The sequence below is a fragment of the Anarhichas minor genome, unplaced genomic scaffold (assembly GCF_050575085.1).
Source record: "Anarhichas minor isolate MPS153535 unplaced genomic scaffold, ASM5057508v1 ptg000007l, whole genome shotgun sequence".
Lineage (NCBI taxonomy): Eukaryota > Metazoa > Chordata > Actinopteri > Perciformes > Anarhichadidae > Anarhichas > Anarhichas minor.
In genome coordinates this window covers 12,411,829-12,438,326 of record NW_027466453.1, presented here as the reverse complement: position 1 = coordinate 12,438,326, position 26,498 = coordinate 12,411,829, and the positions used below count along the sequence as shown (strand labels likewise).

The following is a 26,498-nucleotide window of genomic DNA, read 5'->3' as shown; positions in this document are numbered from 1 at the left end:
TAAAAATAGCTCTTTTACAACCCAAAGCCTCCTGGACTGACAGAACCAAATGCTGCCACATCCACGGAGGCCAAAGGACAGAAAAGACCCGTAATTCCCAGCATCCTACTGCAGCCAGAAAGCCAATGACAGCAGAGAGAGAGAGAGAGAGAGAGAGAACCATGAGTAACAGAGAGAAGGAGTAAAAGGATTGGCTGAGAGGCGATGGAGGCTGGTGACTTACGGAGGTCCTGTTCCCTCAGAAGCGGGACAATTCTGGACCCAAACTGGAAGGTAAAGAGAACCTTTGGGTTTGAATGGCTCTTCGCTCAGATCATGCATGGGTCACATTTTGTAACGACACTGCTGGTTAGTCTGGTGCAAGATGAACATACCGTAGGTTCACACTGAAGTACACACTTCATGCTCAACATGCCATATACTGTGATGCTGCTTTTCAAATCCCTAAACTAGGTGAGGAAATGTGTCTGTGGCTCGCCTTAGTGGACGTACAGTTTACTGCAAATGCAATGCAATCAACAGGCAGGCGTGTCTGCTAAAAATGCGTACATTACTATTTCCATCACAGTTCACACACACAAGCTAAAATACAACAAAAAGAAGAAGATAAGCAGGCAGGCAGAGTTCAGACACTCACAAATCACATATACACAACACCACCACACAAACGGAAAGTCTTTCTGACAAGTTTTTTTTGTTTTGTTACAGTAACAAAGAGCACCACAGATGCTTTGGGTGTTACGGGGGAGACGTATAAGGATAAACAGCATGCCTGGGACACAGCTGTGGCCTGAAATGAGTCACGCAAAAATTATTCATTTAAACATTTAACGGGAAAAAAAAGAAAATCAGTTAAGAGCCATAACTTTGAAACAAGAAAGAATAGACTGAATTAATTAATTAAGCTATTTTTTTTTTTAAAAGTTCAGTAAGCAAGAGCAGAGAGGAAAGGACAAAACAGACACTGGCAGTTGCTGCTTACATGAGGATTTGCTGCTTTTCCCTTTTTATATTATTAACAATAATAAAAAAATAAAATAAAATCAGTTCGCCAGCCATAACTTTAAAACAAGAGGGAAAAAAAAAGTTCAACAAAACTGAAAATGTCAGCGTCACTGACAGAACAGATTTCTCGTCAGACCAGACTGTTTATTAATATATAGAGATATGTTTTATTTAGAATACCTTTGTAAAAAGTCACCATACATTCAAGGTCAATTTTTAGTATCACATTTTCTGGTTTCCCTCCACAGCATGCATAAGATAAACACTTCAACTAATCAGTAGTTTCTCATTGTTTCTGGAAATTATTAATTTTTTTTACAAGGACAATAATAATAATTAAAAAAAAGACCAAAAACTACAGAGCCACTCAGGGAATACAATCATAAATAACAGAGCTGCAAAAGCCGTGGTTGTCATTTCACCTAAAAACTAAATCACAGCTGTTATTGAGAATACTCAACAGAAGACCCCTCCAAACTCAATAGCCTCAGAAAAAAGACCACACTGAAGGTTATTGGAGTGAGGCATTTTCATTTGTACCAACAACTCTGGCAGTAAGTTCAGCCAAGAATGGCAAAAAAAAAAAAAAAAGACAGATTTTTAATTGGGCTGAGATTGGAAAGATTAATTGAAAATTGATATGAAAACTGGTTTTGCAATGATCATAATACAGTGCAATTTGGTTGACTGATGGAAACAATTTATATACGTAGATATATATTCTGTATATTCTAGAAGCTGAATTTCAAAATTTGCTTCATTGCACATAAAGTCTGTGTTTAATAGAAAAAAACAAAAGAAGCAAAGTAAGGCAAATATGACACACACCCTGTGGACGGAAAATCAAGTCTAGCACTGACACGAGGAAGCACAGCGCGACCTACGGGATCTCTCAGAACAGAAACATAGTAATCTGCTGCACAGCCTTACTTTAAACAAAGCTTTTTTTTTTTTTTTTTTAGCATATGTGTGTTGGGTGGGAACTCGATAATATTGGGCCCACGTGTGCTTAAAAAAGGCCATTCGGCCAGTGGCTTTAGTACAACGACATTGAAGTCTTTTGGCACTTGTACAGTACATGAACATGTCTTTTAGTTTAACAAAATGACACAACCATGTACATGCATGAAAGACAAGCAGTAGCCAAGGCAGTCTCTTGAGAGATCAGTCCGTGATGGTGGACCGTGATCAGAGATAGAGTATTCAGAGTCCATATCGCTGCATGCCGAGCGGGTAGGGCCCACTCTGGCTCTCACGCTCAACGCAATCCTCCACCCACCAACCGCTACTGTCCACATCGACACCACCAGCAGCAGCACCCGGGATGGACGGAAGGAGGAAAGGAGGGACCCGAGGAGGAAGAGAGGACAGAAAGGAGGGATGAAACTGGCCTCTTCCACTTGGAGAAGGGGTGTGTGTGGAGGCAGAGGAGGAGAGGTGGAGATAAGTGGACAGGAGGGAGGCTAAGAGGAGGGAAAGATGGGGAGGAAGAGGCCCCTGTGCTATCCGCAGCTGTCTGTGTCTGTCTTTATGTCTGTTCTCACACAGTCGAAATCAATTTGCCATCAGGACTGTCACTGTGGAACAAAGAGAGAAGGAAGCTTGCCAGGTCGGACACACTCAGAGAGAAATGGAGAAAGACAAGACAGGCACAAGGAGGCAGAGTAGAGTTTTGGAGAAGTGTAGGCGGGGGTCACGAAACATATGTCGCCCCACCTACAGCTCCAAACACGCCTGCCGTGATCAGGAAGATTGGACTTCCAATTCCCTCATCAACACTTTTTAAATCTAGATATGTTTGCCGGTTGGATATTACTGCCCATATTAAGCGGTTTTAGTGACAGACCTCTGTCTGTCACTAAGAAAGTAGACAAACCCCAGAAGTTAAGGTTGATGAGAAAATCAAGTCATCTCCTTAGCTGGAGGGATGTAGTGTTCTATTAGTCTGTTGGGGTGAATACACCCTGCACGACAGTGTTGTCTCAAAATATTGATACAGAAAACAAAACAAAAAAAAAACACATTCAGAGCAGACAAGAGTATGTAAAACAGCTCGACACCGGTGCCCAAAGCCCCAGACTGACAAGCAGTGATGACTGAGATGAGGTCAGCGTGATGTCTACCGTCACAACATGTACTCCACCAAACACTAATACGAGTGCACGTAGGCCATTTCTCTCCCTCTCTTACACACACACACACACACAGACACAGACACTTATATACACGTACACAAAGATGTACTCCCTGATTGGACGGAAACAGGCATGGCATCATTCCTAATCCTAACCTCACACAACCCTCCTGAGTCAGCAAGGATTTGATTACAGTGATATTATACTGTGCCAAGAAGAGTACTCTGACTATAAACTGAGACTCTGACCCCCGCTAGACTGCATTCATTACTTTAAAGAGCTATTTTCTTTTTTAAAGTTAAGTAAACAAGAGCAAAGGACAAAAAAAAAGACAGTAAAAAATATTCAAAGGAAACACTGTGCATACATCTCATGAGGTGGGTATTTTACCGATACAGCAAAAATATAAATCGCTTGGGCCTAATTATATTCGTCACCAGTTGTGACATATTAGTGTGTATTAATCAATTAGTCGATCCAAAATAAATATGAATTGTCATTTGTTGAGTCAATTGTGAAATCCTAAATTCTCGGGCCACTTGCTTCTTATTGTAAATTGGATATATTTGGGTTCTGAAGACGGTAATTTGAAGACGGCCGATTCAAATTTGCCACATTGTTCTGACATCTTATAGACTTAACTAATAAACTAATACTGGAAAAATATTCTACAGCAAACAATAAATACTGCTTATCTTATTCAGATATGGGTGATTGTACGGTTCATCAAAGTGTCCCACACACTAACTGTATACAGTATTTGTTGTATACCATTTATCATGGAATACTCTATGCAGTTGGTTAAAAATAAATGTGCTTCAGAGTGATGCAATATGTGAGAAATGCCTGTGCCAATTTAAATGAAAATGATCTTCCTTGTACTATCTCACTACTACCTACTATTAGTCATGTTTTGCAACTGGTCATTGTATTATGGGACAATGGTTTACAACACTGAACTCAAAAAAAGCAGGTCATTTTTAGGATCCATACTGACTCTGTGGAGAATAATGTATGCATGCACCAAATTGTGTCCACTACACCACATACTCTGAACCTGCTTAGAAGGTGTATGTAGCATTGCATTTGGACACTGCATATATTAAGCAGTTGCCTTGCTGTCTCTTGAATATTCCAGCATGTATTAACTCGGGTGAAATGCCATTCAGCTGAAGTGTGTGGCTCTTGTGTCTTTCTCTAATAAGTAACTACATCCAAATTATCCAAGTTAAACAATCCAGATGGCAGCAGCAGTCATCAGTCAATACTTAGAGGGCAGAAAAGGCACTTACCTTGTGGCAAAGCGGCCGTCATAATCCTCAATAGCAGGCTGAAAAGATAAAAGTGACACTTTTTACATTGTGTGCTTGTGTAGGACTGAATTACCTTGCTGTACTTGCATACAAACACTAGGCGGCAGCAGAAACTGAGCCAAAGTCTCCTTTACAGCTACTGCAGCATTACTCATATCCAATTATGCAAAACACAAGACTAAACCAGAGGAGGGCTACAAATTAAGTGAGCAAGAGAAGTAAGCGTTTGTGTGTCGTTAACGGATACTACATATGCTAAATTGCACCAACCTGTGCACCAACCTGTGTGCCAAAGCCTGCCATGCTGTAGGGCCGTGGGCGGGTCTGTGCTAGGCTCTGTGCCAGCAGTCGGGCGGTCAGGCCATAGTCAGGTGTGGGCAGTGATGCATCACTCTCCAACAAATTCCCTGTGCTGCTACTTTTCCCATGGTTGAGGCTGGGATAGGCAAGAAAACAAAAAGAGCCTCAGACTTGGGTTCATTCGGGCTCATTAACTCGACACAGTTTGTGACAGAATAATGCTCCGTACTTCACTTTGAGCTTCTCACTGTCGCTTTCAGGCAGCACACGCGTGTAGGAGAATGGGAACCAGCCACGCCTGAGGAAAAGGGAGCACTTTGTTAACTTATACGTCTACATTAACTGTAGTAAGTAACAAGTATTTATCCGATCTCACAGTATGTGTTAGAATAGATTAGCACATTACTTACATCTTGTTCTTCTCATTTTCCCCGTAGTGCCAGCCATCGCGGGCCTCAGGCACTAGCAGGGTGATGACATCTCCCTCAGAGAAACTGAGCAGGGTGCCGTTGTCACCTGCAGCATGGGAGAAGATGGCCTGGACACGAGCGCGCCCGTTCTTTTCCAGGCCTGCTGCCATGGAACTGGACCTGGGCAGGGTTCGTGTCTCTCCTGTAATGTTTGCAGACAGACACCTTGGTCAGTGACACGAACATTCCCTGTGCTTCCTTTGAGACACCGAAGAGCAGCAGTTCTCATCCCAATGGCCGCCATTGTAATTTAACATAGACATTGGAAGATGATAATCTTATTATGATTTAAACTATTCATGAGGTGTTAAAGTACTCCTCAGTGTACCTTTAAGTAAAATGATAGGAATAGGCTTGATGCTCAATCAAATATTCTGCTTGTAATTGTCTTGCTGCAGTGCTACTGATGCTCATTAAATTCTCGCAGTGTTTTGGATATCTTACCCACGGGGTTCTTATTCTTGGCGGGGGCAGGCCTGCGGACAGGGAGGGTGTTGGAGTAGACATCGCTGACTTGTCTCTGTGGCTGAGGCTGGGACTGGCCAGGCGCCTGGGTCTGAGGGGATGAAGGACTGACTTGGGGCACGGATATAGTCCCACCATCCGTCCAATATTCCTCCCCGTGGACTCCTGTTGTCCCATTTACCATGGACATACCATCGGGGCCAATCAGCCTCTGGAATAAACAACAAGATCAATAAGTAAAATAAGCAATTACTTCATAGAATATTTATATTAAGCTCAAGTGATGATATGTCATGATTCACATCTGTTGCATTCATATTAACTAATCTAACAAAACCTTGGAGTCGACTTTGGAGAAAAGTCGAGTAAAAATGTATCGAAGTCATGAAGTAAAATAAAGACTCTAAATGGTCCATAAACCTCAGTGCCATCTTTAAAGTGAGACTAGACGGATCTTTGTCTGATTTGCACATTCATGGAGGACCAAAGGTGGACTAGCTGACATCAGGTCGAGAACCCTTAGCTCCTTCACAGTGGCACCACTGAGGAAATTGAAGTGAAGTCATTATAGTTATGTAATTCACTTCTCTTAACAAAAACAAAGAACATTTCTGGATAAATTGCCATATATTCTTGGTCTGTAATGTGCTATCCAAGACCACAGCAAAGCAGCAAAATTAAAATGCATTTGCTCTGGCTTAAAGTTACCGTCTTTTTTTAGCCTCCATCAGCCAATTATTCCCATAACTCACCGCTGGGTGTCCCAGGCCACTGCCCATGAAAACAGCCAGCTCTGGGGGCACAGGAAGAGGCTGGGCCCCGGGGATAGGGTCTGAGATGACCAAGTTGGATTTGGAGGTATGCAGGGGGCTTGTACCCCCAAGGGCAGTTGAGCCCATCTGCTGGGCCAGAAGCATGGCTCTCTCCGGCAGCTTGTTGGGGTCTGAGCAAGCCTGTTGCCAAACTGGGATCTTCTGAGTCAGAAGGTCTTTACCCTGGAAGAAGGAAGGAAAGGATTGTAGAAAAAAAAAAAAACTAAATTAGAATTACCGCCTCGCAGTTGCTATAAAAATGTCATTAATATGCTTTAAAACTGTATGACATACAAACGCCATAAAATGGCATAGTGTGATACGACATTAAAATGCAATGAAAAATGTAATAGTATAATATGCTATTAAAATGCTACAAATGTGTCATAGTACCGTATGACATAAAAGTGCAAATAAAAATGTCACAGTATAATAAGATATATAATTCCATAAAAGATGTCATAGTAAAGTATGACATAAAAATGTCATAGTATGTCATAAAAATACCATAAAAATGTCATAGTATAATATGTCATAAGATGTCCCAATAAATCATGGAATACTTTGCCATATAAATTGTATGTATAGTATATCAGAAGAAAGTCATAGTATAGTAAGCTACAACAATGTCATAGAATAGTATGCCATAAAATAGTTTCATAAAAATGTCATAGTATCCTAACTACTACTAACTATATTTGTGTGAATTTTTCATATTTAGCATATTCATTCTTGAGTTATGGCCAAAAAATGTGTGTTGTGAGGTCACAGTGATCTCTACCTCTGACTACCAAATTATAATCAGTTCGTCCTCGAGTCCAAGAGGTTGTTTGTGCCAAATTTGAAGAAATTTCCTCCAAGTGAGAGATATTGGGTTCACAAGAATGGGACATATGTAGAGGCAGGATAACCAGAAAAAATAATGCCTCCAGCCACGACTGTCGCCGGCGCGGGCGGAGGCATTAAATGGTATCGATGTAGTGGCAATGCGACCAGAGGAAAGCTCAGTCTATTAAATAGAGAATTGTTACGAACATCAGTTCTCAAAGGTTTTTCCTCACTCTGTATCCTTGACCACTGCCCTTTGCACAACTATGATAATGTGCTGCGTGGGTGATGCTGTGGGACAGACGAACATACAACCAAGCTGCCCACTGCAGCGTCTCACAGCCTGTGGACACGGCTGTTCTTTCCACAACCATCCAAAGAAGAGTTTAATGGAAGGACAGAAATCCACACATTTGTGTAAAACTCTACGGTACAGTATACACACATGGCCAAAGACACAAAACACTGACAGTTTTGTCCCTTTGTATGTGCTAATTTGTAGCTCTTAACGTCTCTTTTTCCCCCCTCTCACACACAGTGAACCCTCTGGGAGAGGGTTCTTCAGTTTGCTAAAGGTGAACTCTTCCCACGCACACCCCCATCCTGATTAATGACTAGGGCTCCATGTTGAAAAAAGAAGCAGCATCTCACACACGCATACACAGACAGCAGCACACGGACACACACAAAGAGTCTTCCTCCAGCCACATCTTCAGGCTGGCAGTTCACACCCACCAGTAATCCCAGGAGACTGATATACTTCATTACGCAAGAATATCAAATTCTTGGATAATGGATAGGCATACATTTGACACACACACACACACACACACACACACACACGAAATCCTTAATATCGCTCCATTACCTTTGATGGTATGATATAGGTCTGTTCAGATCTAAAAAGGTTCTTCGCTTTAAATGTCAGCAGCAAAGTGAAAATAACAAGCGGGTATAATAAAACGATCTACGGACTGTTGTAAACAAAATGAGTGAGAAACAGTTTGCAACTCTTGTCCTGAGCTTTGATTTCGATCCATTTTTCCTCCGCATTCAGCGTGTTCATGTCTTTTCCTACTAAAGTCTCTCATGAACCAAACAAGCGAAGGCAGTTCTCTACACAAAAAATTGGCCGGGCACTCGAAGGTGCAATGATGGATTACAGCTTCAGATATGCCTGTCAGCTGGGCATTGTCTACAGTCTTAATGAATTTTTAAAATGAAGAGGCCCCTGTGAGCGGTCAAAGCTAATGCGACTTTGAATTATATATCTCCTAGTATGCTCTCTTGGCTGAACAATGGTTTGCAGCAGGTGAGTTTCAAATAAAACACAGATGACAGACGGGGAGTAGCTGGCTAGAATCAACACAACAGCAGAAAGGAAAATTCATTTTATAAAATTGACCTAACAAGCTCTGCACACATCCCTTTTTGGACATAGCAGAGAGGAACTGTGTTGCTCATTAGTTGAGGGATGAAAACTATTGAAAGCTACGGTGACATTGGGACAACAGGTTAGACTCCATTAGTTACTGCAAACATATACTTGATGATAGAATGAATTATTCAAGGGAACATGTTTGCTTATTTCGAATGGGAGATTTCCTACGATAATTATGAGCTGGCGAGGCTCAGGTGTAAAAAAAAAAAAATGTGATGTCATTTCTGTGCACCAATCAGAGTTGAGCGACATTTCCATCTGATAACAGTTGAGGGGATGCTTGTTTGTGTTGTCATCACAATCAATCAAATGTGATCAAAACACACCCACACAGTCCTGCTGAAGCAGATTGGCGGAGATTGCGAGTGGAACACTCTAAAGCAAAACATTTCGGTATTTTTTTATTATATCTAGCCATAGACATATAGAAATACTGAAAGTGGCAGCATTGACTTAAACAGCTGTCTTCTTGAGAACATTAGCCATGACTGAAATACATAATTATCTATTCTAATTCCATGGCGTTCATGTCTCTCCTCATCTTTCTTTGATCGTAAATAAAAACCCTCTTATTGTTGGTCGTTTGACACTTACCTTGCCATGGTAGGCGCTGCTGTTCTTGGCCACGGCACACTGGCGGTCCACCAGGAAGCAGTACCTGCGACGCTCCTCAGACAGGGCTGTCTTGAATCCCTCTGCGATGAAGGTGTCCAGCTCAGTCTGCTTACTGCTGATGGTCTCCACAAACTGGGGGGGGGGGGGGGGGGGGGGGCAAGAAACACAATGACACATGGGACATAAGAATACAAAAGAATCACACCATGCCAGTTTTTGAATCAAAAGATGTCCACATTTTCTTTTGTTTCATATGCCTAATCATTATCTTTGTATAGGTTTAACACCTGAGACAGTGAAAAAGAAGTTTTTGGCTACCGGTGCACTGCAGGTCCTTTCACAGCATTATGCCAAATGGACAGAAGGTCTGACAAGGAAAGGGTCAAAGCAGCTATCTAAGTACTCCTTTTTTTTTTTTTTAAATAACACCCTTCTTCACATTCACACAATTACACCCATTCACACTTAGAGCTGCTCAGTCCAGCTCAGTCTTCTACTGCCAATCACCGCAGAGCCTCACTGGAGCAATTAGGGTGTAAGTGCACCTTGGAGGTAATAGTTGTGCAAGGAAAGAGCCTTACTCAGTAACTTTCTCAGGCCAGATTTTCCCTCCTGAGTGCTGCCGAGGCAAGGCAATTATGACTGAAGATCCCGCAGTGTGGAGGTGGAATTGCTCACAAAAATCCACTTATTGATTTTACGTGTCAAGACAATAACAAATAGCCAGCGTGTTAATAATTGTTTAAGAGTGAGTAACAGAGACGGAAAGAGAAGGAGACCGGAAGCGGACTGTTCGTCTTAACATGAGCTCTCTAAAAATAAATGGGAAATGTCTCAGAGAGTACTCTGACAACACACACACATGCAAGATGGGCAGTCGGGGTGATGAGAAGCTACAGGGAGTCATATTTTGAGGAGGAAGTGGCATTTAGGTTTGTATGCGAGTGTGTGCATACACATGTCAGGCACCCTATTGACAGAAAGCAGAGTTTGCATGTTGGTAGCTGAACGTTTTCGATACTGTAGTCTAGAAGTAGGCCGACATCCATGGCTTTAATCCTGTAACATCTGCTGATTAGTGCTGACAGATGAGAGGGTTATATTTAGTTGTAATGATTTGACCTTTTCTTTGGGACAGTCACTGAAGTTTGCTGTGGGGTAAAGGTTTACTTTTACACAACTGGAAACAAATGCACATAAATGAGTTTATTTTGGTTTACAAATCAAGCTGGCGTGTCACGGGTGATCACCAAATACACTTTGTTCTGAATGCTTCCAATGATAAAAATGGCTACGTTCTTTGTTGACACGAGTCCAATACCCTTTCAAATTAGGAAATGGTACAGAGACAAACTTTTGTCATTTCAGTCTTAGCTGTAAAAGAGAATAATTGTCATAATTCCTCAGGTTCGGTATTCTCAAAGCACTAGAATACATTGGAGAAGGTTTTTTCATCATATTTCACAAAGGTGAACAATAAAAGAAGTTTGTTAAGTTAGAGTCGTTTCCTGCAGCTACACGTAAGATCCTGTGGTGCCACCGCACAGCGTAGATGCATCTCATTTAGTAACCACCAGAGCACACTACTTCCCCACTGCCAAAAGCAACAAGTTAGTTCATTGGGAGTCCATGTGTGGAGGAATATTTTCAGTACATAAATGATGCTTACATTTTCTAGGAATGGCCTTTTGCACTAGCGGTGGTAGCAATCCACCTAAACCCTTACTACACAAATCCACAGAGCCAAGTTGTCAAATCAAGCAAGACGGGGATGAAACGCATTTTTCTCCTGAGAACAGCCTGACCTTATTCTGTTCTTTCTGTACACCTTAAGCTCAAATTAAGTGCTTTGAAACTGGTTCAGTCAGTTGCTTTCGTTCTTTACAGGCACAGCCTCCAGTTAAAGGGCTGAGCGTCACCTCAACAAGCTAAAAGGACTTGTCAGATCCACATGGCCCGATTCTCAAACCATTCAAAAAAGGTCACCAAAGTAACCCAAGACAACGACTGCAGTGGGGAAGGGCCCAGGCAGACAGCAGCCACTATTATAGCTGAGCAACCTCAGGTTCCATCATAGCTGGAATAACTTGTTTTGCAAAGGTTATGAATATAAATGAAACCTGCAACACGTCAATGCAGTTCTCACATGCAGGCTTTTAAGAGATCAGCATTGCTGCCTCCCCCCTTATACTGACATATTCAGGGCGAAATCCTGACAAGATATGCAGTGTGCACTCCTGCTGCACTGAGCACCAATACAGCTTCCAGTAATTACAATCACTGACACGGGGAGGGTTTCACACCCTTCCTAAAGTGAAGCATACAGACGATTCACAAACTCAACACCTTTGATACTCATTTTCCTTCCTGCGGGGATTCAAAAGCATTTTTCCTGCACAGTTAAGGAGCTGCTTAGGTCTGCTCAACAGCTCCTTCATCATCAGCACTCTTTGGAGTCAAAAGAATTGTTTTGTAACACTCCAGGGCGCAGAACAGTAAGCACCTACACCTACAGTACTACTTTAAATCTGCTGGGTGTGTTGGTCAGTGCTCATCCACTGCACCTGCACGACACCAGCGCACTTTTTCTCCATCCGTATGAATCCACGATTCCAGGTTGGAATCCCTTTTCAATTTGATGACACCGAGCTGAAGAAACCCGGAGCTTATCGAACATCTCGAGACATTCATCCTTAATCGTGAACTCCGTCTCCCCGTCTCTGTCTGAGCTCTTATTAACAGCCTATGCGGCGCAAAGGAGTTTATCTAGATGAAACCCCCTTTCTACTGCTACTTTAGTCCACTCCACTGAACTAAATGAGCTGATTAGCATTTTGGCAGGGTCTTTACCCATTGATGTGATGGAACAGTGGAAGTGTCTGAAGACGGGAGAGAACAGGGAAGGGAGGACAAACGGACAGACAAAGAGACAGACAGAGAAGTGGGAGAGACAACAGCGAAGAGCGCGAGAGAGAGAGAGAGAGAGCAATCAATGCAATGCGTCCGCCATCTGTGGCCGCTGCCAGACTTCGCTCAGACACACTTTACTTTTTAATGAAAAGAGAGGAGATATGAAAGAAGACTTTTGTGCCTCTCATCTGCTAGAATAACAAAGACGTGGCGGAGGAGGACGAGGAGGAGGATGAGGAAATGTTGATCTTGGCACAGCAACATTTACTTTCTCAACTGCCTCATTATTGCCTGAAAGTACCCATCTCTGTACGCAGAAATTTAACTCAATAGTCTTGGACGTTGGTCACTATCGAAGCCTTCTTAGGTGGACGCAATTGTGAAGAGTCTTGAAAGAGTGCAGGGCTCTCTCCCTCTGTGTGTGTGTGTGTGTGTGTGTCGTCCTCCCCGAGGGACTTTGGCACAAACCAGTTGACTTCTCTCTCACACGCCTACAGCCGTGATATGATCACTGGAAGGGAGCAGGCTGAAAGTGGATCAAGGAGATTGATTTTCCTTTTTGTCTGCTAACTGACGTTATGAGTCCAGAGCCTGATGAGCGTGCTCCTCTGTGCAGATGGGCCCAATTGATCAGTCATAGAGACGCAGTAATAGAGTAGTAGAGTCACACTCTATGTCCAATATGCATCAAGTTTAAATTGTTGGGAATTGTGCTGCGGTAGTGGCCGCCTGCCGCCACATCTACTTTGATCTACAGCGAGATACTGTATCATAGAGTACGCACTAATGGCGACGAAACATGGCGTCACTAACATTTTCAGTGAACCCCTGACCTTTTGTCTGTCGTCACCATCCGGCCAAACTTCAAGTTAGAACAAATAACATATCAAAGTCCATTGGGCAGATTGCCACACATTGTTTGTACCACGGTTAGGATACATTTTAAATATTGCACACAAGATATTAATGATAAGAAAAGTAATGGCTAAGCACATTCATAGTCCTCAGGGGATGAACCGTTTTATTTCTAATGCCCCTGTGGTATTTCAGAACCCCTCGAGACCAACTCTAAATTAGCATCGCTACTCATTAGGCTCTAAAAAATGCCAATTATACTTACTAAATATTTGTATTCTGGGGTTTAATGAAGATTATGAACTCTATAAGCCTCCATTCCCGTTTCTGTTCGTCAAACTGTGCTCCACCTAACCTAACAGAGGCCTACGTATCCAACACACGAGGCAGTACGGAACATGTAACAACTTGCCATTCTCGACTGACATTTACTGGTTTAGTGCACTCAAACACTCTTTCCCGTCCCCAGCCCAGCTCAATGCAAAGCTGGACTGCTGCACGCTTTGACCTTTCATGCAGCGTCTCCTCATGGCATTCCTGACACAGTGGAACAAACTCAATGTGACACAGCAATCACAGCGACCAGCACTGTCATACCATCCCAGACAAGAAAGGAAAGATGGTTGTCTGTGCGACTGTGAAAACTCAGAGCCCCGGGCAGAGGCGGTGCTTTATTCTACAACATGGGAAGAGCAACGTTTTCATACCCGACTATAAAACATTGTAGCCATAGTGTTTGTAGAATCATGTTTCTAGTCCAGCTATTGTTCATTATCCGTCACGGGCGGCCACAGAACACGACGAGACAACAGCGGCTCAGCTATTACCCCTGCAAGCCTCAACCTGTTAGAGATTTTTGTTTCCACCTCTCCAGGCAGTCAGACTTCCAGCTTCTAGTGATATCCTGGTGAAGGAACCTCTGTCACTCTGTCCCCATTTTCTCAGTTTGACAGCAACAGGTTACAGGATTTAACCAACAAATGACTTGTAAACAACACCACAGTGAAGGCTTAAGGGTTAATAAAGAGGTGGTATACGTGTGTCTATGTGGAGGAAGAACACTACCTCGCCTGTCAGGTAGGCACTCAAGTGACGGAAAAGTAAATGTGACGGGTAACTAATTAAGTTATGTCTAACACTGAGGGTTCATTCCAATTCATCAAAATTAATTTCATCCGAGCTGCTCTGTCGGAGGCTGCTTTGCGATGGAAGCAACATGAATGATGACGCCCAAAACAAACACTGCTTTGTTCCGTCAGTGAATCGTGCGATTGCTTCAGTTTGATATATATACATTTTTACAAGTTGCGATGGTCGTCGGCCATCTGATACTGAAGACCAAAGCTGTTGCAAAGAATATTGTCTTTAATACAAATGTTTGAGCATTTTTATCCAGATGTACCGTAGCAGTTACACAAGCACGCCCACTGATATGGTTCACATGACGTGTCCACATTCTGACTTCATTTTGAAAGAAAAATGAAAAGTTACAGCAGGATGCTATATAGTAAATAACACCAGTGTAAGACCAAAAAACAACTATAAAATGGCAATATTTCATAATCTTAGTAAATAATACAGCTCTGCTTTAAGCTTTTATCTTTAAATGTCTGTGCTTGAGGTAAATCATCCTCAGAGGATAACTGCGTCGGCTATTTCGTGGTGTATATATACAAGCTGTGCTTTTAATCATTCTGTTAAAACCCTGATCAAAGTCATGTGCAGAAACACATTGGCTTAAGTAAATGCAGCCTTCAGTACATCATTTAGTGAAGCTTATCTTTTTAACGTTTGTGTCTATGTGCGGGCACACAATTCATAATCAAACCTCCACTATTTGCCTTCCCACTCAGGGCACCTCGTCGCCACTGCCTCCTCCCCCATCCTGGCTGTTTAGTGAATTCTCTTTACTTTATGAAGAATAAAGTCATTATTTTCCTCCAAGACTCATACAAATCCAATCCAACAGTCACCCACATGCATGCAAACTCTGCTAAAAGTACAGCAGGGCTACAAACTGGCTTGAGTGTTAATATTGGACACATTTTTTGTGCTCTAAAGTAGCCCTTCACAATGGAAGAAACGTAATCCTGAATTGTGCAGCCCATAATGATGGTAATGAGACACCTTCTTCCTACTCGTTTACTCCCGAGGCTCACCTGCATCTCCTTCTCTCCGTACTTGGAGGGGTTCTTGCTGCCCTGGCTCTTTCTGCGCAGCTTCTTCAGCTCGGCCTGGCACTTCTCCAGACTTTCCCCTTTGCTCTTGTGTTCCACCTGGTATTTCTTCAGGGCAGCCTACGTGGGGAAGACAAGGCAGAGCAACAACACAAAATCAGGACCACAAATCAAAAAAAGCCAGGGCGACCAAAGATGGGGCGTATGAACAAATGTGCAACGTTACTACCAACCTATTTCTAAAAAGATTAATTAAGACTAATTCTTACCTGAAAAACAAGCCACTGGATTCAACTCATTTCACTACAGTATGAAAATCATCTCACAGTAATTTCACCTTAATTTTCATGGATGCGACATTATTTCTGTGTGATTTTCCTTTTTAATCTAAAGAAACAAGCACATTCAGAAGATTCTTTACCACAGCCATGCTTGCTTATTTGTATTTTTTTTTTCCCAGGTTTGATTTTACAACAACAAAGCACTCGATTGTGTCTCTTAAAAAAACGTCCACTGTCAGTGATTACCCATCTCCGGCACATCTCAAGTCTAAGGGTGGTGAAAAGAATAGAAATCAATGGCAGCCTGCAAAGCCAAACCTAATGTGTGATTTGTAGCAAAACGATTGGCCTAGTCCTTTTACAACCAGAGCTTTTTGATTTTTTTTGATCTGCTTGTTTAATTATTTATTTATTGAGAATAACAACTTTGTTTCCCAGCTGAACCAGCTCTGTTGCTATAGTAACTGTGTCTGGTGTGACAAAGCTGATGTGGTTTCTGTACGAGGCAACATTGGCTGAGGAGAGCTCATGCATATGCGCACTGAAAGACACCGAGGACGTAGGTATCCTCTAGGTACCCTTTGGGCTGAAACAAAGCAGTTGTTGTCACTGCAGGACTCGCAGTATGACACAGGCAGTGGGTGGTATTAGCTCTGTGGGTCTGAGCTGAGCTGGGAACCTCTCAACAAATAGTGACGTCACAATAATACATTTTAAAAAATTACATTTGCAAGTTAAATTGATCTGCTGTTGATTCATTTTCCAGGTCAGGAGCTTCTCAGAAATATTAATTTGCTCAAAATGGGACAAAAAATCCTTTCAGTCTCTCCTAAGTGTTTGATGTAAAGCAGTACAACCAATATGGGTTTGCTCTGCTATTCATATTTTTAACTCCCTGAAGCCGGGGCTCCTCTGGAAAACCCCCCCTCGCATAGATCGCACAGTGTGGCGATGGTTAGGGAAGACACAATCGGGTATTGTGAAAGGTTTGCAGGGTGAAATTGGGTAAACAAGATAATATACCCATAGCATCCGCCTCATTTGAGCTGGAATGTTCTTTCTAATTAACAAATCAAAAGCTTGTTGACTTGTGTTTACAGCGCCACAATCACTGGCTACTACTGCAGAGAGATTATTGGTGATTAAATCTGGTTAGAAACAGAGTGGACAGCAGATGAACTTTGGTAAACTTTGAGAATCTGACCCTCGTCTCTTGCAGCTTATCTGCCAGAAATATTCCTCTTCATTGGAAATCTATGTGCTGGTTTTTTCTGCATTTTAGGTTTACTGAACGCCCAAATTCTGACCTCAGTGTTGTAAAACCCTGCGTGACAAGACAAAATGAAACGGAGAACAAAGCGAGATTCACCGCTGGGAACGGCGCACACACACACACACGCACGCACTTCAAGCCTTGGAAAACAGCGAGCTCTCCTTCGAGTCTTTTTGAAGTCGAGATTTCAGATGATTAATTCACAAAGTCTGAAGCAAAATGACTGCTATTATCACCACAGCAGAGCTGTAGGAAATTCATTAAAAGTAATGGATGTTAAAACCTCAGGGATACATCATGATAGCAATGTCTAAAATAGTTGATGCATCACAACTACTGAAAGAAGCATGAAACATTTCCATATCTTTTTCCATATGTGTATGGAGTCCAAGATTACTTGAAGATAGATCGAAATAAATACAAACAAAGAATCAAAACACTTCGATGTTGTCATTTTGAGCTCAGATGTTACTGATGAGCCCTCTTTGTTAAGTCAAGAGGCCAGAAGTCTACAAACAAGCCTTTTTTTCAATTCAATTTTCAGAGCAATATCATATTAAGTTGTGTGTAAGTGAGTCAGTGCCTGTTAGCCGAAGCAGCTCGTAACGTGGTTCTTCCAACAGTACAATAATACAATAATGGCAACGTTATCCCATCCCCCAAAACAACAACGCAGCAGTGCTGCTATACACTCAGGCTGCAACCCACTCATTCTAAAGATATCTCATGTAGACCAGCTCCACACTGCTTACACACACACACGCGCGCACACACACACACACACACTCACACTCCAGGAGGGGTTTATTATAATCAGTCGACCCTTGATGAGTGAGCAGACGTGAAATGTTTTTCCAAATCATATCTTTAAACACACACACGTTTGATCCCGATGCTAAAAACACAACTTCACCTCCATCTCGGTTATCACTTTGGTCAAATCAGGCCTAAACAGATCTGATGTAACGTAATATAAAACACTAACAATGAGATAAAATATGCACTTATTGGATTGAGGCTGTACTCGGGGCTCCAGGAGAACGATCAGATACTCACAGTCAGATAACGGGAATCCAGGTCCACCTTCTTCTCCAGCTCAGAGAGCAGCTCGTTGTGGAAGGATTTCAACTGGGGGGGGGGAGAGCACAAAAACAGTTAAATGAAATTAATCATGAAGGCTGCATGTGGATACCAAGGTCAGCAACAAAGTTGTCCACATGGAGTTGTATGCAATAGACAAATACGTTATTAAAATAAATGTGTTATCCTCATTGACTCAGTCACTGAATAAATGTTTTATCAACAAAGTCCTGGCCTGTGAAGCCTCTCTCAGCTTGCACATCACTGTCACTGTCACTGATTCAGTGCTATCTGACACAATGTTTAGTCACTAGATTGTAAACTGACCTGCCCGAAGACCCGGCGGCTACCATATCAGAATAAAAGTGTTCAATCTTTGCTCTGCTGACATTCAGAACCGTTAATGATAACATCCGTTATCTTAAGTAACAGTTTACATTTACATATTTCCAACTCAGATTGGCATAATGCACAAGGACGGTTAGTAACGGCATAGCGGCAGATGTAGACATAAAAGAGCAGCTGGCTCAAGCTCCAGGGCATCCACATGATGATCACCTATGCCCAGGCCTTCCTCTATATACTGAACACAAACTAATGAACTTACTATTGACGAGCTGCGGATAACTCATTACACGAGCGTATTACCCAGAATGCCATACTGCTCAATTAACTCACTCCACTTCCCCAGCCACCTCCAGTATTAGCAGCCTGGATTTATATGAACTCAGCATGTCTGTTCATTCAATACGAGTTCATGTTCATTTAATTATCCTGTATCCATGTACTGCCCACAGGGGCTTCGAGAGCTCAGGGACAACAGCTATTGTTAAAATATTACATTGTGAGACCTTCTGCACTGCCAGGGTCTCATAGAGACCGCGCGATGTTGAACCACACAGCTACAAACCCCTTTGAGCTCAGAATACCAACCATCTCCTCTAGCTGCACTTGGATCTGTCTGTGGACCTCAGCCATCTGGAACAGCACATCCCCTGCACAGAGAGAAAGAGGGAGACAGGGAACACGTGAACAACACTCAACAGCACAAGCATTCCTAGAGCAGAGAAACAAGGGGAGGAGAGAAGTAGCTACAGGTGGGAAAAAAGGAGGAAACAAGAAAAGCAAGAGAGAGAAAGAGAGAGACCCCAGCGTGCAAAGCTCATGCAGCAATACGAGATATTCAAACATACAGGACACGTGACTGGTTACTGGGACAACGGAGAACATGATGGAAGTTTGTTTTTTTCGGTACAAGGTAACAGAAAACAGAGACATGAAACGATAACAAGTGATGACAAGTACGAAAAATGGGGGAGACAAAATGCTTAAAATTAAATTCTGGTTCTTCAAGCGTGTAAGTGCTGATGTCTTGTGGAGCTCAAACATTTCGCCTTTCTTTCTTTGATTAATCTTATCAGGCATTGTGATGTTATACTTGAACAAAAAAAAAAAAAAAAAAACACCTCAAAGAAAGTTTAAAAGTCTCCACACAAAAAGGAAATGACCAAAAGGGGAGAGATAAGGAGGGTCATGCAGCTAGTGAGAGTGTTTCATTTTCATATACCTACAGGCTGCCTCTTCTGAATATGCAGTGCATTGTCAGGAAAAGGAAAACAAAGAGCTAAATTGAGCGACAGACACATATACATATAAGAGACAGAGTGAGATCTGCATGTACAGAGAAATGAGACACACGTACATTTCCATGACCAAAAGGTCCAAAGCCCCTTAGCTTTAGCTCCTTCTGACATATTACATAATGGCTTATTGCCTGGTGAAAACCTGTGGTGTCAGCTAGCATTAATAATAGCTTGTAGTGATTATTAAAGAAACATTCTATCATTATATGTAAATTACTGTGGACATTTAATGAGAAGTAAGTAGAGCTCAATAAGAGGTCTGCGATGAAGACATCAATAAAGCTGTGACAGGTCATGTTATGGTATCATTTATAAAAATCGCATTTATCAGGAAAGCAATAGCATTTAAATTGCAGTTTATAAAGATCCATCACATTTTGGCAAAAGTGAAGCCCCATCGAGGACAAAACTGAACTGTGGTAAAATGCTATTTATCACTGTCTTACTGCAGAAAGGGATGCCGTGTACAGAGAAGTAAGTACTGGACATTTGTGACGGAGTAGGTGCTGCATACTGAAGTGCAACACTTAGAGTGCACATCAGATTTTTCAATCTCGCACTCCCCCTGCTGTGTCCTCTTTTGAAAGTGGACCTGTAAGAGTACATCTCAACCGATAACAAAATGATAAATAAGTGAAACCGGAACCTGTGCTGAAGGGGTTTCAGTAAAAACTTTGGTCTTTACCAAAGGGCTTTGGAGCGGTCTCCATCACAACAGTCAGCACACGTACAAGGCAAATAGCTACAGACAGACAGTGAAGCAGGTTGGAGCGTTAGACTATAGGGGAGGGCCAAACAAATACAATATATAATCCATGTTCTGGAAAGAAAGTTGAATCTTCATTTGTGTTGTCAGGTTGCCAACACTTTATTTATAAGTAGTGTATAAACATGTAATAAATGGTTTATAACATTTTATATATATATATATATATATATATATATATATATATATATATATATATATATATATATATATATATATATATATATATATATATATATATATATATATATATATATATATATATATTTGGAAGAAGATATGAGCACATTCTTTTGTGAATGTTCAGTATTTGTCAACAATTATAACAACTTCTATGAAGACAAGCCTCCACTAATGGTGCGTGTACCCACAGGACGAGTTACAGTTGTTGACAAATATATTAAACACTTCTATCGGCTTACAAGTAAATTATAATGAGTTTTATCAAATGTGTGTTTTTGCTGCTAAACGCTAAACAGGATGACTTAAATGTAAGAGGTAAACAGCAAAAAGATGAATTCCTGAACATTCTGCACAATCATGGGCCTTTTTAAACTGGTTTGACTCCAATATAACTAATGACCTACTAATAAGTCAAACTCTACTTCAACCATCTTGTTGACCCGTTCATCATGTAGAAACATGTTAAGTGTGTGCCGAAAATCAGTCGTGTTTGAATGAGGTTTCTTTTAAATGCATGCCAAATTCAGTGCAACCACTGGCCCCCACAGCTCCTGCATACCACAGTGAGCCAGGCCTTCTGCCCACTGTGCAACCTGCTGATTTTCATGCCTCACAGGAGCAGAGAAGAAAAGCATCCCGTCAGTTCCCAGCAGGCCGGCTAAGCAGCTTACAGATACTCATCCCTGATCGTCAGGCTTAGAAACCCTGGCATTCTGTCGGCGTCTTCAACTAGCTGGATCAATTAACAAATGAGCAGCCATCGCTGTGCCGCAGTCTCTCTCTCTCTCTCTCTCTATGTGTGTGTCTCTCTCTCACACTCACACTCACACACGTAAACACGTCAAGTAAACTGGCAGGACAGGGTGCTTGCAAGACGCCAAAAAGGTAAAGAATGAATGAATCCGCGAGAGACATCTCATCTTGTCATCTGCAGTTTCATTACTGGGTACGATGCCACAGCATCAGAGGACAAAAATATGTACTCACACTTTGGAAATGCAAACAGTTACCATGGCAACTTTGATATCATAATCACACAACAACACAGACGATTAGACTGCAACCTTCAGGGGACGTTAACAGCAGATAATTCAATCGAGAACCAATAAAGAGGCATAGTGTGGAAACATTTGAATGTGCTGTGCAACATTATTGTTTATTTTATTTTGTGCGGAAATGATCTGGCAGGCGTGACACAACCTGTGAGACCGAGTGCAAAAAAGCTCAGCTGCCAGCCTGACGAGGATATCCGCATACCAGCGATAGGAGCGACACGACAGGTCGATAGCCACAGTGACAAACTCATGAACGCGCACAGTGTGAACATTTTCGATACACGGCTACACAACCGCACACACGGCAGCGAGCAAACTCTCAAAGGCTCGTCGTTGCTGTATCAATATTTCCCGGCTCGCTTCGACCCTGCCCGTGTCCCTGGTTGAGAGAATACAATAGTTCCTCTGTGGGGAGGTGAGCTCAGGTTGATCTGCACCTGTAAGCTCAGCGACAAGCAGCCACATGCCCGCAAGCTTAAACTACTGAGTCACAGGAGGGAAAGCATCGACTTGGGTGCATATGAACAGACTGTCCCCTGAAGTATGACATCGGCTTGTGTAGATGCATCGACTGCTTGTGTAACAGAAGCGATGATACACCCACACAAGTAGAGCAAGAGAAAGACAAAATGTGGGGAGCATGAAAAAAAAAAAAAAAAAAAGTAGAAGTTGGCAATGTTGAACAGAGAGAACAAGAGAGACAGAGATGGAGGGAGGGAGAGAATGGAGGTGGATGGAGAGAAACTGAATCACTGGTGAAGGTCAAGTCGGATTCACTACGGGTTGTCATGGAAGCAGGATAATGTTAGGGTCGTTGCCATGGGAGAAGTTGCAAGAGGAGGTGCAGCGGCTGTGAAGCGTTACAAAACACTGTTCAAAAGATCTCCACCCCTACTATCAGCTAGCATCACATCAGCATCTACACTTCCCTGGGGAGGAAAGTGGAGTGTTTGTGTACAGTATGTGTGTGTGTGTGTGTGACTAAATACGGTGATGGTAATATCTGCTTACCTAGCATGCCAAGTCATAAGGGATCCAAACAAGTGGCAGGTATAATGGGGGAGCGGCATAAAGTGCCAGACGTAAATAACAGCTGAGAGTCTGGGTGGCCATGCGTGCGTGTTTGTGTATATGTACATGTGTGTGAGTACACAACATCTAAAACACACTTGATCTGTTAGTCTCTCTCTCACACAATGATTTTGTAGTTTTGTGAACTGATAAACTCAGTTTGAACTCTTTTCCCACTTTGCCCATTCAAATAGCCTCTCACAAGAGAAAACTATTGATATGCAGTATGTATACTAAAAAGCTCCGCCACCACAGCTGTTCAACCTACTAACCCAATATAAGTGAGCAATGGTGTCATGCATTTAGGCCATAATGAAGGCTCAACAGCAAACATGTACGACTGGTCAAAGAGAAGTGGGCCACAGTGCTACTGCAAGTAGTCTTTGCATTTATTTTAAGAAGGTCTCAGGTAGGTTGCCGTGCATTGTCTGGATACGTTTTTGAACAAAAATGATTAGGTCTTTAACTTAGTATTTCACAATAGGTTACATCAAATACTTTTAACCCAATTACCTCGAGTAGGGACATAAAACACAGGTGTCACACTCAATAACTGATGAAAAAAGGCAATTCAGAAGTGGAGCAGGACTTTGGGCTGAGGCAAACAGAAAGCCAACATAAAACTAACATTTTACAACATGTCAGCTCTACAATTCTTCAATTCCTGCACCCTTATTATGCAAAAGCTAAATAGCTGCATAGCTGATATGTCTTAACCTGCTGCCTGTTACCTTCCACAGAGTTGATGAGTGGTCCAGAGCATCTTAGTGGGCGTCTTCATTAATCCTGTTGCTGGGGTCATGAACTGTAGCTGGTTGTACACTCCAAAAAAATATCTTCATGATAAAACCTGACTTGTGTGATATCCTTCATCAAATACAAACCTATGTATGTTTCACATCGTCTCCCGGGATTGAAACAAGATTTTAGGATACAGAGGCTCAATAACTTAACAGAAACCTACACACGGCTGCAAAAGCAATGCGTGACTTAAACTCTGTCCCCAGAGAGAAAGTTTGATCACTGCAGCACAATGACATCGTATCTGCTTTTACTCGCTGCTGAACGCGTAAGTGATGAATTAAAAAGAACGTTGATTGATTTGACAAACTCGGGTGAAACGTACAGCGACAAAGGAGGTAGAAATAGGCTAAAATAATAGTGAGACCAAAAAGATGGCAGAATAATTTAGTTTTAGTTGTTTAGTGGAGCAAAATGTGTAGTGATCGGGAAAATCCCTCGAGATTGCAGCGATACCTCAATGTAACAGAAAAGAAACCGACGTGAACTCGTACACCATTTTAAGCTTTCATGATACCGCTTCTCCAAAGCTGTGTAGCAGAGCCGAGTCATGCATCTACCTGTTGAGGTATGGAGATTCAAGGAGTGGCTGAGTGAGTGTCTCCGAGTGTATTCTATTTGATCCAGCCAGTTAAACGCCCTAAAAAAAAAAAAACGAGGGCCAAAAGGGTATGAGAGCAATGACATATGCAAAACACATCACAAATGATGCATGATATAATGAAAAAATCATGACCTCAGTCTTTTCCGCTATGACAAAAACTTCAGGAGCCCCTGCATTATATCCTGACAGACTAAAACCCACATGCCTAAAAACAAAATGGAGATTTGCACACATCACAAAATCAAATCACTCAACGTGTGGACTCACTGGTTTGATCACACTTTCACAGTAGCATGGGACTGACTGTGGGGCTTTACGTTGTTGCATGCCGGTGTAACCAGTGCAGAATGTAAATGGATCCATTATTCTCACAAGTGTCTACTAAAGTGCAAGTACATGTGCAAAGGAGAGAGCGAGCGAGCGAGAGAGAGAGAAAGAGAGTTGTCTGTGCAAGTTCGTCCATGTCCATCCCAGCAGCATCTGCCTCACCTTCAGCACAAATGCCGCTTCCACGAACAAATGAAGGGCAATGTGAATGAGTGTGGATGGAGAGTGTGGGGGCCACTGGCTTCCCATCATGCAGTGCGTATCTCAGAAATAGAGCAGGAGAAGGCAGGGACCCCTGGGATGTTGGGACAGAGCTAAGAAAAGAGCTCCTCTGCTCTCATTTAAACAGGGACAGGTGCTGGAGGAGGAGAGAGGCCATACTGAAGACAGAGAGACAGAGGGAAACAGAGAGAGAGAGAGAGAGAGCTGCGTGTATACAGTATGTGTACTCGTGGGTGCTTATTCAAATTCAGCATGTCAGAGTTAACGCTTTACCCACCATTATTAACCTAACCTCTGCCCTTAACAACGACATATCATTTAGCCTTTTAGATGTCTCCCATTTCTCAGCAGAAATGTAAAGCATTTGTCCCAGATCCGTTAATATACTCAGTCTGCAGCCTCATTTTCCCTGTGTGAACCTTTTTTTTCCTCCGGTAATTATTACTGGGAGGGCTATGAGGTGGGTTTTTTCTTTGTGGGCCCTCTCACCAGCATCAACCTACCTAAGCAATCCATTGGTTGACTACAATGTGACCCCATTTCATTCTCCAATGCTGGCAATTTCCCAAAAGACATGTCTTTGTGCTGAATCATACATGTGTGTTATTAAAACATGGCAATTAGCAAGGTTATAGCAGCTGATAAGAGGGGAGAAAGATATTTGATTTCCTCTGGCTGGGAGGCTGAACTGTAAGCACTTCACATTCCTTTCCAGGTTCTAGAAAACAGACTAATCAGCCAAAAGGCCCAAGAGAGAGTTTACTTTAATTGTTAACCAGAGGATAGGATGAAGGAAAGCCATAGCAAAAATGAAATACGTACATTTACTAGAATTAGTAGTTTGTAGTCTGACTTTTACATAATGCCCAACAGTGAAAGAGCAACATAGTGGAACCCACCCAGCCAGGTACAGAGCAGGTCTCAAACTTTACTTCATCCGAGGACGCTAAAAGAACAGGCTGACCATACCAGCGAGTGGTAAACAGAAACCCATTTCCTTTAGAATATGGTACATAACCTCTTTACCATTCTGTCAGTGCAGTAAATGTAAAACACACATACAAATTGGTTTAATAAAGTGACTCTTGTCTGTTTTTAGCAAACAGTATTTATGTCTGTGAGCTCGAACAGCAATGATGTACAGCCGTCACTTTTCAAAATCTATAATCATCTGTTCTAATTAAAGGGGATATACTATACTATTTTTTTAGGTTCAGATTTGTATTTTGGGGTTCTACCAGAACATGTGTACCATGCTTTAATTTTCAAAAAACACATGATATGTCTCATAATGTCTGTCTGTACACATGTATTCTCCCTTCTGTCCTAAACGCTCCCTTTCAGCTGCTGTCTCTTTAAGCCCCCCCCCTCCTGAAAAAGCCCAGTATGCTCTGACTGGCTTGTGAGAAAAATATATCGCTCCTTTGCAAAGGTAGTTTGCCTTGTGTGGTATATTCTAATGAGCCTGCATGTGACGGGGCAAAATCTGAATGGCTTGTTCACTCACATGTTTTCTGATCTAGGCAGCCCATAAAAAAAAAAAAAAACTGACTGGGTTTTCTTATTTCACAGTTTTTGGGTTGGTAGCCACTCCAGATACCCAAATGTATGTGCACAAGCTCTGAAAAAGGGAGTTTTCCATGATATGTCCCCTTTAAAATGTCACAGTAAGCCACAGGCCGTGCCTTGTACTCCAGTGGGTGGTGTTCCTGAAAACGTACAGTCAACTGATAGGGCAACATGGCACGCAATGGGTCGGATTAACTAGACTCTTTTGTAATCTATTCGCTAACACAAACTGAGTAAACAAGAGAGATGTGCTAAACGCATGATCGTGCAACCAAACCATGTGAGAAGTAATCTGGA

At 42.2% G+C, this 26,498-nt stretch overlaps 1 protein-coding gene across 1 annotated transcript in view; it reads right to left on the bottom strand.

Annotated features, from left to right (window-relative positions):
* Positions 1-26,498, bottom strand: part of LOC142944766 (BAR/IMD domain-containing adapter protein 2-like) — a 47,802-nt gene that overhangs the window by 2,850 nt on the left and 18,454 nt on the right. Inside the window, exons 4-13 of the mRNA XM_076085875.1 lie at positions 18,894-18,955; positions 17,937-18,008; positions 15,309-15,446; positions 9,364-9,516; positions 6,444-6,683; positions 5,668-5,899; positions 5,164-5,365; positions 4,983-5,051; positions 4,724-4,889; positions 4,433-4,470 (exon numbers count right to left, since the gene is read on the bottom strand). Of these exons, the coding sequence (XP_075941990.1) occupies positions 4,433-4,470; positions 4,724-4,889; positions 4,983-5,051; positions 5,164-5,365; positions 5,668-5,899; positions 6,444-6,683; positions 9,364-9,516; positions 15,309-15,446; positions 17,937-18,008; positions 18,894-18,955 (1,372 nt within the window). The remainder of the gene's footprint in view (positions 1-4,432; positions 4,471-4,723; positions 4,890-4,982; positions 5,052-5,163; positions 5,366-5,667; positions 5,900-6,443; positions 6,684-9,363; positions 9,517-15,308; positions 15,447-17,936; positions 18,009-18,893; positions 18,956-26,498) is intronic.